We start from the raw sequence: 13,546 nt of genomic DNA on the forward strand, positions 1-13,546 counted from the left end.
AGTGAGAGCAATTTTGGGAACCTGGAGTTGGAGTCGGTGGTTTCATATACCGAGGAGTCTGAGTTTTTTGTTGTTGGGGAGGATTGTATATTTGCATTTTAAAATAATACTGTACACTTCTTCCTTAACTCATCATTGTGTACAGCAATGCGTTTTTCTGGCTGCATTAGACACAGAGGAACACTTCCTAAGCCCCGGCTCTCACAATGCATCTGCATGACCCAAATTCAATATGCCTACCGAGATAAATACTCCCTTTTCTACCGAATACATAATGAATTATCCCAGAGCTCATTCCTTTAGCCCAACCGTAGCCCAGGGGTATAGCACAATTTAATGGCCCTGTCACGGCAGGAGATATTTTTACCCAGTAATACATTGCAGCGAGATGCTGAAAAATTGGGGACATTATTTTGGTGTTCCGTTATGCAAAATGGAAGAATAATTTCAAGTTTTTGCAGTCTCGGCTCATTTTCTTGCGAGGATAATTACACACTATTGTGGTGATGGGGTTACAGGATATACTAAATACAGCAATTGCTGCAACAAGCGAGACGGGACATCTGCTATCTGCTGTTATGGCTTCAATGTGCTAGTGGGGATGGCCACCTTAATTACACCTTGTCCAGATAACGAGACATTGTTGGGACTTGCTTTAATGACCCTTATCGGGATTCGGGAATGCAGAGGATGAGCCTGAACTGTCCCAAACCTCAGATTTTTTTCAGCTCCCTGCATGTTGTATTTTTTTTTTTTAAGAAATATCACAGTGGAAATAAGCATACTGTGGCCCTTATGCAATTAACCTTTTCCCCTGAGTTTTTTCCTAGTACCAAAAATTAGGTGGAAAAGTACTACCAAAGTTATTTTGCATATTTTCTTGGTTTCTGGTGGCTTAAAGGACAAATGTAACAAGAGGGATATGGAGGCTGCCATATTTATTTTCTTTTCAACAATACCAGTTGCCTGGCTATCCTGAGGATCCTCTGCCTCTAATAATTTTAGCCACAGCCCCTGAACAAGCATGCAGCAGATCAAGTGTTTCTCATATTATTGTCAGATCTGACCTGAATGCAAAAAGCGGTGCACAGTCAGCAACAGGTGAGCTGCCTTCACTGGGGGGCACCTTTCTACCTATAATGGGGACACAATTCTACCTATACTGGGGGCACTATTCTACCTGTTCTGGGCCACCTCTCTATGTATACTGGGGGAACATTTCTACCTATACTGGGGACACCATACTACCTATTTTGGGGGCACCTTCAGGGCCGGGCCGAGGCAGAGGCTGGAGAGGCTCCAGCCTCAGGGCGCAGTGTAGGAGGGGGCGCACAATTCATTCAGCTGTCATTCCCAATTGTGTTTGAAGCAGAAAGAAATAAAAAAGGGGATACATGACAATGACTGCAAGCCAGATAACTAGAGATTAAGGTGTTGGGGAGGTTGAGGGCCCTGGGGCACCTATTAGTCTAATAGCAATCAGTGTGTGAAGGCTGGGGTGGGAGGGATGGAGGGGCGCACTTTGGTGTCTCAGCCTTGGGTGCTGAAGGACCTTGTCCCGCCTCTGGGCACCTTTTTACCTATACTGGGGCACCTTTCTACCTATACTGGGGGTCACATTTCTACCTATACTGGGGCACCTTTCTACCTATACTGGGGGTCACATTTCTACCTATACTGGGGCATCATTCTATCTATTCTAGGAGGATAGAACATTTTGAATTAATTATGCAGGAGTTTAACTGTATCCAGAGGAGAGCTCATCAGAGAAGGATGTCAGTCATAGCTACTCGTTTATCAATTGCATCTTTTGATCATTTCCCCTGCTTTACCGACCAAATGTTTTAGACCCGGTCTAAAAACAGGTCTGAAACATTTGGTAATTATTAGTGAATTCCCTCTTGATGCAACTGATTTACACCAAACCATCAGTAGACTAAAAAACATCAGTATTTAACACAGTAACAACTGAGTCTAAATTATATGAAAAACACCATAATAAGTGTCCCATCAGATGCAGAATAACTGCACAGTAACAAAAAGAAAAGATCATCTGTATGGGCAAGGAATCAAACCAATCAGACAAAAATAAAGCTGAACATATTCACAATTCAATTTATTGCACTTTTTGCACAGTGACACTTTACTAGTGTGGCACCTTTTTTGGCATTTTAAATGGATCACTTTTTACACTTTATATTATATACCCTGGGTTGGGCTGAGTGAGTACAGTCCACCTGTGGGTTAGAGGTTATGGGTATGGTCACTCTTTTTGCAATTCACTCTTTAGGATTGCACCCACCATGTCAGTATCACTTGTAGATTAATGAACTGGACACTAACATATGTATTTTTATTCTCACAGTACATCTGTAATCGATTTTGACCACATTTGTATGAACACTCATTGTCCACATTGCAAGAACCTTCAAATATGACTCAAGTGGATGATCCAAAGAAGATCACTTCTCAGCACCTTATCATGCATTTTTGCACTTTTCATAATTGTTCTTCACCTTTTGCACTTGCTGCATTTAGGAGCAGCCTTAAATTATTTTTTTATGTATATATGTAGCCAGCAATATGCACACATATTTTCCATATTTTAATGCACATTATTATTGTTGTCCTGGTATTCTACATTTTGACCACTAGATGGACTTTCAATTATTTATTCATCTACCTATTTCAATTATATATATATTTTTCTTTTTATATACATTTGTACTCTTTTCTGTAGTTTCAAGCTATATAGGCTCAGCATCTTGTATTTTAATGTTGCAATAGCTAAATATTCATTTGTTTATGTATGTCAAATATCGCTGCTATGATTATAAACATTGGTCCTCCGGTTGACAGTTCACGTAGGCGCGCTGCTTGCTCCAAGTGAGACGAGCGGCGTCACTGCGTGCGTGCGTGCATGCGTGGCCACGCATGCTCCTTCCGACATTGACCTTTCCCCCGGAGACAATTTACTGACTATATTAATGCGCTCTATTGCCGCTACAGTACCTCTTGAGAAAGCGGCGTTGCCGCGATACGCGTGGAGGGGCGCACTCGGGGGACCAATTGACTGATACTGAAGCACCAGCAGGTAATTGTATATATATATTTTTCTTTTTCTTGGCTGCACCTTATCTTATCAAACAGCGCTCTTATGGCAGTTCTTTTTCCTTGCTTGATACAAGCATTGTGAATCACTATACTAAGAGGTCTTCTGTGCCTTGTAATCGGTCCGCTGTATGATTAAATTACTACCGGTACTTCAGATTGTTTTGCTCCTGTGTATACAGATTTTCTTTACACTGGATGGCAGGTGTGAGCTTGCTCTATTTGTTATTTCTGTCTGGTGTTACATTTCAACTCCTTGTATTTTACATGGTGTTTTGATTGATTGTTATTCAATTATCGTATCAGAGTCTCCCAGTGGGTGTCACCCTATTTTAAATATTTTTATCCATTTTTTGTCTTAGTGTATCAAATAAAGATTATGTTCAGCTTTATTTTTGTCTGATTGGTTTGATTCCTTGCCCATACAGATGATCTTTTCTTTTTGTTACTGTGTAAAAACCATCAGTAGACTAGTCTAAACTGCTTAGTGAATTGAGGCCATTGGGACATTTTTTTGGGAATGCCACAACCCCCTGATGTAATTGTATTGTTGCAAAAAGTTCTAGAGAAATATTTGCAAGACTAGCTATAGGGCATAGAGTTCTAAAATGCCCCATGTAACCACAATATGTAATTAACTTTGAACAAATACTTGGACCCATATGCAATTCACCTTTTCTCCTAGGTGATCTTTTCACAACGTGTCATAAAATGCCCTTTAAGCCACCAGCAAGCAATAAAATACTCAAAATAAATGTGATAATACTTTTACACTATTTTGGGGGTACTTTTTAATTTGAAAAATGCGGAAAACTTAGTTTAAAGCGAAGATGAAAATTATCTTCTAGGAGATAACTCAGGTGAAAAAGTTAATTGCATGTGGGCCTTGGTGTCAGGATCTACAGTGGAAGGTCAGGTCTGACTGATGATGATTAATAAAATCGCATTCAAGCCTAAACTTGTTGCCTTGTGAAAAACATTTGGACAAAACCCAGGAAGGCCAATGCTGCAGATAAGCAGGACTGCGCTGTCTGATCCAGTTTATCCTTCTCTTCCTTCATAGTGCAGCTCCGTAAAGAGACCACAAGGAACTCATTTATTAAGCTGCTGACAAGTTCTGTTTTTTTCTTACCATGTGTTTTTCAGGATTCTCTTTGGTATTGCTTAACAGGCTGTTTTATAAAATCCTTCCTGATCACTGACTGTCTCATAGGATCAGATCAGCCAACAAGAGATGTGCACAGCAGTACGTGTCACAGGCGTCGCTAGCAGACATAGGGACCTGATTAACGCGGAGCTGAACTCCTCTCTGCTCTAAAAGATAAGCAACAGCATAATGACCTTTAAAGAAAAAACGTTTCTTTGTCACAGCTGATACAAATCCTGCAATGAATCTGCAGTGTGTCTACTTCCTGCTTTCATGGAAGCAGACATAGGGTTAACATCCTGTGTTTACAAATTAGTTCCTCTGACAAGGCAGCCAGCTTACACATCCAAGAAATCAAATTACACTTGGGATTAATCACAGATGAGGGGGAATTAGACAGACAGGCTAAACTATCTAAATACATATAGGGTGCATTTCTCTATGTTTTCCTTCTGCCTTCTGCAAGAGTTCAGGTCCACTTTAAACACAACAAAAATACACTTGAATAAGAGACATAAGAATTTGAAAATCACCAGCTTAACTTTTTTTTTTTTAGCATTGAGCAGAACAAGAAAGGTTTGTTCTACTTCCAGGTTCTTGTTATTGTCTCTATTCTCCTTGTGGGGAGATCACCAGAACATGTGTCCTCAGGATTGTTTTTCTAAAAAGGCCACACAGGCCAGGACTAGAGTGGATGCTGCCCAGTGGGACCGAATTTACCATAAGGCACTGTAGGCACGTGCCTACAGGCGCCTGATGATGGAAAGGCGGCTCCCTCCCCTCCCTGAGCACCTCCTTCCTTATGCAGAGTCCTGATGAGGGCATAAATGAGAGGTTACTCACAATGCTCTCAGTATTGCACTGATGAGATCTCCCTTCAGTCAGGAGCACCTCTAGCTACTTAGGAGGAACTAAGGTTCCTCCAGCTACCTAATACTATATTAATATTGAGGATTGATCTGGCTTCCTAATACTAAGGGGCACCTCTAGCTGCCTATGGCGGGCAAGGGAAGGAAGTGAAAGCTGGTACAGCTAGCACACTTGCAGTGCAGTTTGGTAGGGGTTTGTTGGTTTATCGAGGGCGAATTCTAGGGTGTCAAGTCATGTGTGCCAATAGGCTCCTGTAATGTAAATCCAGGCCTGGTTATAAATGTGCAAAAAGAGGGCAACAAATTGTGTAATGGCTATGGGTTCTGGCTCTGACACAGGAGACCTGGGTTCAAATCTCGGCTCTGCCTGTTCAGTAAGCCAGCACCTATTTCAGTAAGGAGTTTGTTGGGCAAGTCTCCTTAACACTGCTGCTGCCTACTGAGTGCGCTCTAGTGGCTGCCTCGCAAGCGCTTTGAGTCCGACAGGAGAAAGGCGCTATACAAATACTGCAAATATTAAGTGTGTGTGTGTGTGTGTGTGTGGTGGGGGAGGTGGGAGTACTGCCTAAGGGGGGGGGGGGGAGGACATGTAAGGGGCATCTGAACATGAATGTTACATGTGGGTGAGGGCCATTTAGAGGGAGGGGGTGCCACATGGAGCAGCTGCATATGAAGGGGAAGCAACAGGAAAGTAATCCTGAGATGGATTTGTTTGAGTTTACTTAGTATACAATGTGGGGATAATTGTCTGCTACAAAGGCCGCAAATAAATGAATGGTGCTGAGTGGTGTACAATGCTAAGCGTAGGTTTAGTCTGTGATGGTGTGTAGTGTGACTTTATATTGTTAAGTGAACTGTTTCTAATTTTTTTCCCTTTTTAATGTTTTCCAGGTCGATGTATGGATCCTGATTCAGAAAAAGGTAGGGTATCTATATCTTTTAAGGTGCCCATTAACAGTACAATTTTTTTTCATCAGATGCAATCTTTCGACATGATTTTTACGTTCAAAAGTAATTGGAAGGTAATTTTCAATTGTTCCCATAAACTGGTCGATTTGGGCATTTTCTCTCTTCTAATTTGATTGTAAATTACAGGACTGGACACAGGGGTACCAGGGCAGGACACAGTAGGACCAAGAGGAAACACAGGGGTACCAGGATGGGATGCGGGGAAACAGAGGTACCAGGATGGGACACAGGTGGACCAGGAGGGGACATAGAGGGACCAGGACTGGGGACAGGAGGGGACACAGGCAACAGGAGGGGAAAAAGGGGAACATGAGGGGACAAAGGGGAACAGGAGGGGATACAGGGGTACCAAGATGCGACAGGGGGACCAGGACAGGACACAGGGGGACCTAGAGGGACCAGGACTGGACACGGGGACAGGAGGGGGATACAGGAGCAACAGGAGCCAGGAGGGGACACAGTCGGACAGATACTGGGGACAGAAGGGGATACACAGGGAGAACAAAGGAGGACAGAAGGGGACCCAGGAGGACACTGATTGGGGGAGAACATCTACAAGATGCTCCTGGAACATGGACGCACCAGGTTTAATATTTTTTTTTCTCCCTGGTGTTCGCCCTCTAAACCTGGGGGCGTCTTATATTCTGAAAAAATGCGGTAATTCTTTGTGCACATAAGATAGCTTGATTTTTTTCTTTTCCATGATTTAGGCATCAATTTGAATTTACAATCACCCACTTAGCGATTGTTTTTGATTATTATTTTTGTTTAAGACCTCTTGCCCGACGGGGTTTCTTTTACATTTGTTTTTATATTTGTCTTTAAGTTTGAAAACTTGCCTCTGTGGAAACAGAAATCTAATCCTCTTGTGTTTTTCTTAGGACTTTGCACTGATAATTTCCTGGGATACTGCGATGACCTGCCTTACAGCAAAACCAAATACCCTAACTTATTAGACCATCGGTCCAGAGGGGAGACGGAGTACAGCGCTGAGTACATCCTGCTGAGTGTGGTGGACAGTTTGCTGCAAGGAGAATGTAACCCTGACATTAGGATTGTGGGCTGCTCTGTTCTGGCCCCCCGATGTGAGAAGAACAAGATCGTAAAGCCATGCAGAAAGGTCTGTGAGACTCTGAAGAAGAACTGCCTTCCTGCCTTCACTGCTATAGACATGGCGTGGCCTTACTTTCTGGACTGCGATCGCTTCTTTGCCAGTGATGAGGAAGGCTGTCATGACCCCCTGGAAAAATTAAGAGGTAATTCTATCTATCCTTCTTCTTTCATCTATCTATCTATCTATCTATCTAATGTCCGAAGCAGTGGTAAAATGCATGCGCCTGGCAATTTTAACAATACTAGTGGCAGGGGTGCAGCGCACACATTGCCATGGTAATGTGCAGAACATGCATTGTGTGCCACCAGTTACCATAGCAAAGCGCACATTATCTCAGTAATGAATATTGCGCTAAAAGAGTAATGCATGCTGCACCCCTGCCGTTAGCATTGGTAAAATTGGCATGTATTGCCTTTGCAGAGAAATTTTGCCGCTGCTTCGTGCACCAGGTGTCTCACAAGTATACTTTTTATCCCTCTTAAAGGGGCACTACAGCGAAAAACTGTACAATTTAAAATATGTGCAAACATATACATATAAGAAGTACATTTTTCCAGAGTAAAATGAGCCATAAATTACTTTTCTCCTATGTTGCTGTCACTCACAGTAGGTAGTAGAAATCTGACAGAAGCGACAGGTTTTGGACTAGTCCATCTCTTCATAGGGGATTGACATGGATTTATTTATTTTCAAAAGCACTTAGTGAATGGCAGTTGCTCTGTACAACTGCCAAAACTGTGTAGCTAGCAGGGAAGCTGACCAGCATCATTGTTTAAATCCTTTTTAGGGAATATCTTTATAAAGAATAAAAGCCTTGCTGAGAATCCCCTATAAGGAGATGGACTAGTCCAAAACCTGTCACTTCTGTTCGCTTCTGTCAGATTTCTACTACCTACTGTAAGTGACAGCAACATAGAAGAAAAGTAATTTATGGCTCATTTTACTCTGGAAAAAACTTACTTCTTATTTGTTTGTTTGCACATATTTTAAATTTTACAATTTTTTTTGCCACAGTGCCTGTATACATGCTAGATTAAAGTCGGCTGAGGCGGTCAATATTGACTGCTTCTGCCAATAACCCGACGTGTGTACAGCAGCCCCTGACTGTCGCCCAGACAGCGATCAACCAGACATATCAATGTAGCCAAGCGACGGCTGTCCACACGCCCACTATTGGACGGGCGCTCAATGCCTTCCACTCTGTTTCAACCCACAGACCATCCAATCTTGTGGATGCAATCGATGTGCTGAAACTGCTGGAATTGGGCAAACAGACAGGCCAGGAGGGAACGTGCTAGCAACCCAAACACTTTAATACAGAATATTGCAGGTAGCTGCCACCACTTCTGTATAAGGACAGAACCTGCGCTGCCTATTCTAAACCTGCGAATAAAATTTAAACACCCTAGTGTGAAAGCATACAATACTTCAGGTAGCAAATCTTCAGAAAGGCTAGAATTCTTTCTGCAATGCTCAAATCAGGTATGTAGCGATAAAAATTACCGTAAGTCGTTTAATTGTAAATGCAATATAAATAATATATACAGACAATTATTATAAGTAACATTTATGGAGATGGTAACCACAGTGTAAAGTAAAAGGGAAAACAGAGAAAATGAATACTTAAAGGGGTACTCTTGCATGCGCTAACAAACAAAAACTTCCACTTACCTTCAGCTTCTGTCGGCCCCCTGCAGCTGGAATGTCCCGCTCCGTCCTCCTCTAATGCTCCGTTTCCCTGCCACCGGCACTGGTGTAATTATTCGTCTAACTAGAGCATCTAACTGAGCATCGGAGGAGGACAACACGGGACATTCCAGCTGGAGGGGGGCGTTAGAAGCCGAAGGTAAGTGGCAGTTTTTGTTTGTTAGCGCATGCAAGAGAACCCCTTTAAGGTTTTGGCAGAAAGATGTCCTTTGGGTGGAAATTCAAGCAAAATGAAAAGTTCCTTTGTTCCAAATGTCAGTCAAAATGGGGGCCAGTCTCACGGTCCTCTCCCTGGCTCCAGACTTACGTGATGTTACGAAAGGGAGGATTTTAGCTGAAAATGCAATGGTTTCCTTTATACACCTCCGCTCTGAGGGTAGAACTCAGGGGCAGCACCTGGGATGAAGGGGAAATATTTAATTGCTGCCATTCTTGCACTGTTAATGGCACAAGCCACAAACCTGGTACAGTTGGTCATTGGGTGACTGGAGTTCAAATTCAGAAAAGGAGGTGGAGCCACAGCCAATCAGATTTGTTTAATTTCAATACAAATTATTAATGCCAAAGACTGCAAAGCTCACAAACTTGGTCATTGAGTAATTGTATGTTAAGGTTAGAAAAAGTTGGTGCAGCCCACACCAGCCAAATACATACCCAGGGAACACCGAGCCATCAGCTAGTTTACAATAATCCAGCTTTAGAGTGTACCTGAGACGGTATGTAATACATAATTTATACTTACCTGAGGCTTCCTCTAGTCTCATGCGGGCCATGGGTTCCCTCGCCATCATCCCCAGCCGTTCCGTTGTTCAGTTCTCCACTCCAATAAATTGGCCATTCGAGGCCAGTCGTGCTTCACTGAGCATGCATTGGCTGGCCGTACGTATGCCCCCGTTTTGCTCTTATCACCGGGAGCACTTTGTGCAGGCACAGAATGCTCCCAAACTCTGGAGCACGATGGGGGCACGCACGGCCGCGCCTGCGCAGTGGAGCACAACTGAATATTTTATTGGAGTAGCGAAGGGGAAAATGGAGTGGCCGGGGATGATGGCGAGGGAACCCATGGCCCACATGGCACTAGAGGAAGCCTCAGTAAGTACAAATGATGCATTACATACCATCTCAGGTGCACTTTAAAGAGACACTGAAGAGAAAAAAAAATATAATATAATGATTTGTATGTGTAGTACAGCTAAGAAATAAAACATTCGGAGCAGAGACCTAAGTCTAATATTATTTCCAGTACAGGAAGAGTTAAGAAACTCCAGTTATCTGCAAAAAAGCCATTGAGCTCCACGACTTTCAAAGTTGCAGAGAGCTCTGTCTTCTGAAGCTTATTATCTCAAGTGTCTGTCACTGTATTGTTTTTTTTTCCTGCAGAGAAGGGTTCAAAAGTTCATTAGCCTGCTCTGTAAAATCATTTAGAATGCTCGTGTGTAAACTGCAAATATTAGAGAATGATGCAATTTTATAAAAAAAAACACTATATAACTGAAAATAAAAATATGAGAATATTTTGTTTGCTACTAATGTTCTAGTAATTATCCGCACTACACAACCAATTCATTATATCAGATTTTTTTTTCCCCTTCAGTGTCTCTTTATAGCTGAATTATCGCATTATCCTTTATGTGAGCAACTGTGGTTTCCCATGTTGCATCACTCCTGAATAATGGTTTAGTAAGTAATGGTAAAATAATAAGGACTTAGGGCTCGTTCCCACTATCGCAAATCCGCATGCGTCCAACGCATGCGGATTCGCACATGTAATGTAAGTGGATGGGCCTGTTTCCACTGTAGCGTTGTTGAGGTGCGTTTTTTTCAGCGGTAAAAAAACGCACAAAAGAGTCAACGAATTCGCCTGCGAGTGGAATGCATGCGAATCGCCGCTAATGTATTTAATAGGGAAATCGCATGCGGCTTTGTCATGCGGATTTCCCCGCGATTTCGCGTGCGATTTCGCATGCTTTGCTATGGAGCTTTACTCAGGCAGTGACATGGTTAAAATCGCCTGGCTCCTTGCCATGCGAAATCGCATGCGAAATCGCGGGTAAATCTGCATGCGGAAACGCAGCCGCATGCGATTTCTTCAGCGGTGGAATCCAGGCGATTCCGCACCGCTACAGTGGAAACAAGCCCTTAGACTTTGTGTCACAGGTTGATTCAATATCACATCACCTAGAGCAGCAGCAGTCATTATAGCAGACTGTGAAAGGCAAATCTGTCTCAGTGAAAACGTTTCCTTTCTCTGTGAATATGGTTATTCATGGAGAATTTTACCAGCATTTACTGTACGCGCTCAGACAGTTTTCCTGGATGTTCAGCAGGTATTAAATCCAGGAAATATCTGTGAAACTGATTAAGTCCTATTTTGGTGCAGCGTCTAGTAGACGAAGCGTCTAGTAGAGGGAGTATATTATATTAAACTATGTTACATTGAAGTTCACACCCGGCGCTAAACCTTTCTCCAGAGTAATCTTTCCTTGTAGTTTTCTCACCTCATCTGTACAGCACTTTTTAAAGCACAGCGAGCAAAACATATTCATAAATAAACTAGCACAGACTTAAAGTGACACTGAAGTGAAAAAAAACAAACGTATGTGTAGTACAGATAATTAATAAATTAATAGAACATTTGTAGCAAAGAAAAAAGTCTCACATTTTTATTTTCAGGTATATAGCCTTTTTTTTTTTTTTTTACTAGTATTGAAACATTGTCATATTTGCAATTTAAAACCACACTGTATTTTAACCTATTTTGGTTCTTGGCCGTAGTTTCTACGTCCAGGAGCCATGCGCGCTCCCGCGGCCGATCGCGCGCGTGCACGCGCACTCTCGGCCGCTGATTCGGTAGCCAGGGAATCAATGTATCGGTCTATGGTGCCCGATCACTGATTCCTCTCCCCCGCTGAAAAAGCGACAGCTTCTCTCGGAAGCTGCGCCTTTTCTGGCCGTTCCCTTCCCGATGCATCACTGTAAGCGTATGTTACGCTTAGAGTGACGTCATGTAAACAAACTATACTAAACTAAAGTAATACTACACCTGTAAAAAAAACACACATTTACATTATAAATCTATTGTTTACCTCCCACCCTCCCAAAACTACCCAAATAAAATGTTTACTATAAAAAAAACCATTACAATAAAAAAAAAAAATGTAAATATTTACCTAAGGGTCTAAACTTTTTAAATATCAATGTAAAGATGAAATATTTCTATATTTTTTTATTTTAAACTTGTAAATAGTGATAGATGCAAAACGGAAAAAATGCACCTTTATTTCCAAATAAAATATTGTCGCCATACATTGTGATAGGGACATAATGGGCAAATACAATACGTGAGTTTTAATTATGGAGGCATGTATTATTTTAAAACTATAATGGCTGAAAACTGAGAAATAATGAATTTTTTCAGTTTTTTCTTATTCTTCCTGTTAAAATGCATTTACAGTAAAGTGGCTCTTAGCAAAATGTGCCCCCCAAAGAAAGCCTAATTGGTGGCGGAAAAAACAAGATATAGATCAGTGCATTGTGATAAGTAGTGATAAAGTTATAGGCTAATGAATAGGAGGTGAACATTTCTCACGTGAAAACGACGGAACCTGAATGGGTTAATATGTATGTCTTGAGAGTATATCACTGTTATTTTTAAAGACTTGTAATTAGTGACAGATGCAAAACTAAAAAAAATACATCTTTAATTACGAATAAAATATTGTCACTATACATTTTACTAGGGACACAATTTAAACGTAATAAACGGGACAAATGGGTACATACAATGTGTGGATTTCATCCATAGTAGCACTGTGCCGCAATAGCAGCATAGGGGGCGATATACAGGCTGGGAACGCGAACAATCACTGATCCGGTGACGGCCAAACCGGAAGTGTTCGCCGGCGGGTCCTGGACCATCGGAACGGGGCTGCGAGGGCACCGATCGGCTGCAGGGGGCTGAGGGAAGCCCCAGGTGAGTTAATCTCTTTTTTTACTAGGCTTCAGGTTCACTTTAATGCACCTCCTATTTTGTTTTTGCAGTTAATGTTGAAGTCACGGCTGAAGATCTCCTCCCGCCAGTGTCACACACCATCATCCAGTTCAGCTATCACACCTACACACAGATGGTCAGCATCCTGAAGAAAACCGCTGCCAGATGCTCCCACATCGCCAGGACATACAGCATCGGGCGCAGCTTCGAAGGGAAGGATCTCACGGTCATAGAGTTTTCTACCAACCCCGGGAAGCATGAGCTACGTGAGTGTCTGTCCAAATGAATTACAGGAAATGGAGCGAGGTCAATGGAAGCGTCCAAAGTTTAATATACAGGTAAAACTCGAGAAAGTAGAATATCATGCAAAAGTCCATTTATTTCAGTAATTCAACTTAAAAGGTGAAACTAATATATGAAATAGACTCATCACATGCAAAGCGAGATATTTCAAGGATTTATTTGTTATAATTTTGATGATTATGGTTTACAGCGTATCAAAACCTCAGAATCAAAACCTCAGACCATTAGAATATTGTGAAAAGGTTCAATATTCTAGGCCAGTGATGGCTAACCTTGGCACTCCAGCTGTGGTGGAACTGCAAGTCCCATGAGGCATTGCAATACTCTGACAGCTC

General features: G+C 42.1%; 1 protein-coding gene across 3 annotated transcripts in view; it reads left to right on the forward strand.

The window, feature by feature from the left end:
• Nucleotides 1-13,546, forward strand: part of CPZ (carboxypeptidase Z) — an 89,605-nt gene that overhangs the window by 30,239 nt on the left and 45,820 nt on the right. For all 3 annotated transcript variants that reach the window (XM_068267115.1, XM_068267107.1, XM_068267099.1), the window contains exons 2-4: nucleotides 6,019-6,048; nucleotides 6,978-7,352; nucleotides 12,959-13,174. In XM_068267115.1, coding sequence (XP_068123216.1) covers nucleotides 6,027-6,048; nucleotides 6,978-7,352; nucleotides 12,959-13,174 — 613 coding nt within the window. In that variant the 5' untranslated portion in view covers nucleotides 6,019-6,026. The remainder of the gene's footprint in view (nucleotides 1-6,018; nucleotides 6,049-6,977; nucleotides 7,353-12,958; nucleotides 13,175-13,546) is intronic.

The sequence above is a fragment of the Hyperolius riggenbachi genome, chromosome 1 (genome assembly GCF_040937935.1).
Source record: "Hyperolius riggenbachi isolate aHypRig1 chromosome 1, aHypRig1.pri, whole genome shotgun sequence".
Taxonomy (NCBI): Eukaryota; Metazoa; Chordata; class Amphibia; order Anura; family Hyperoliidae; genus Hyperolius; species Hyperolius riggenbachi.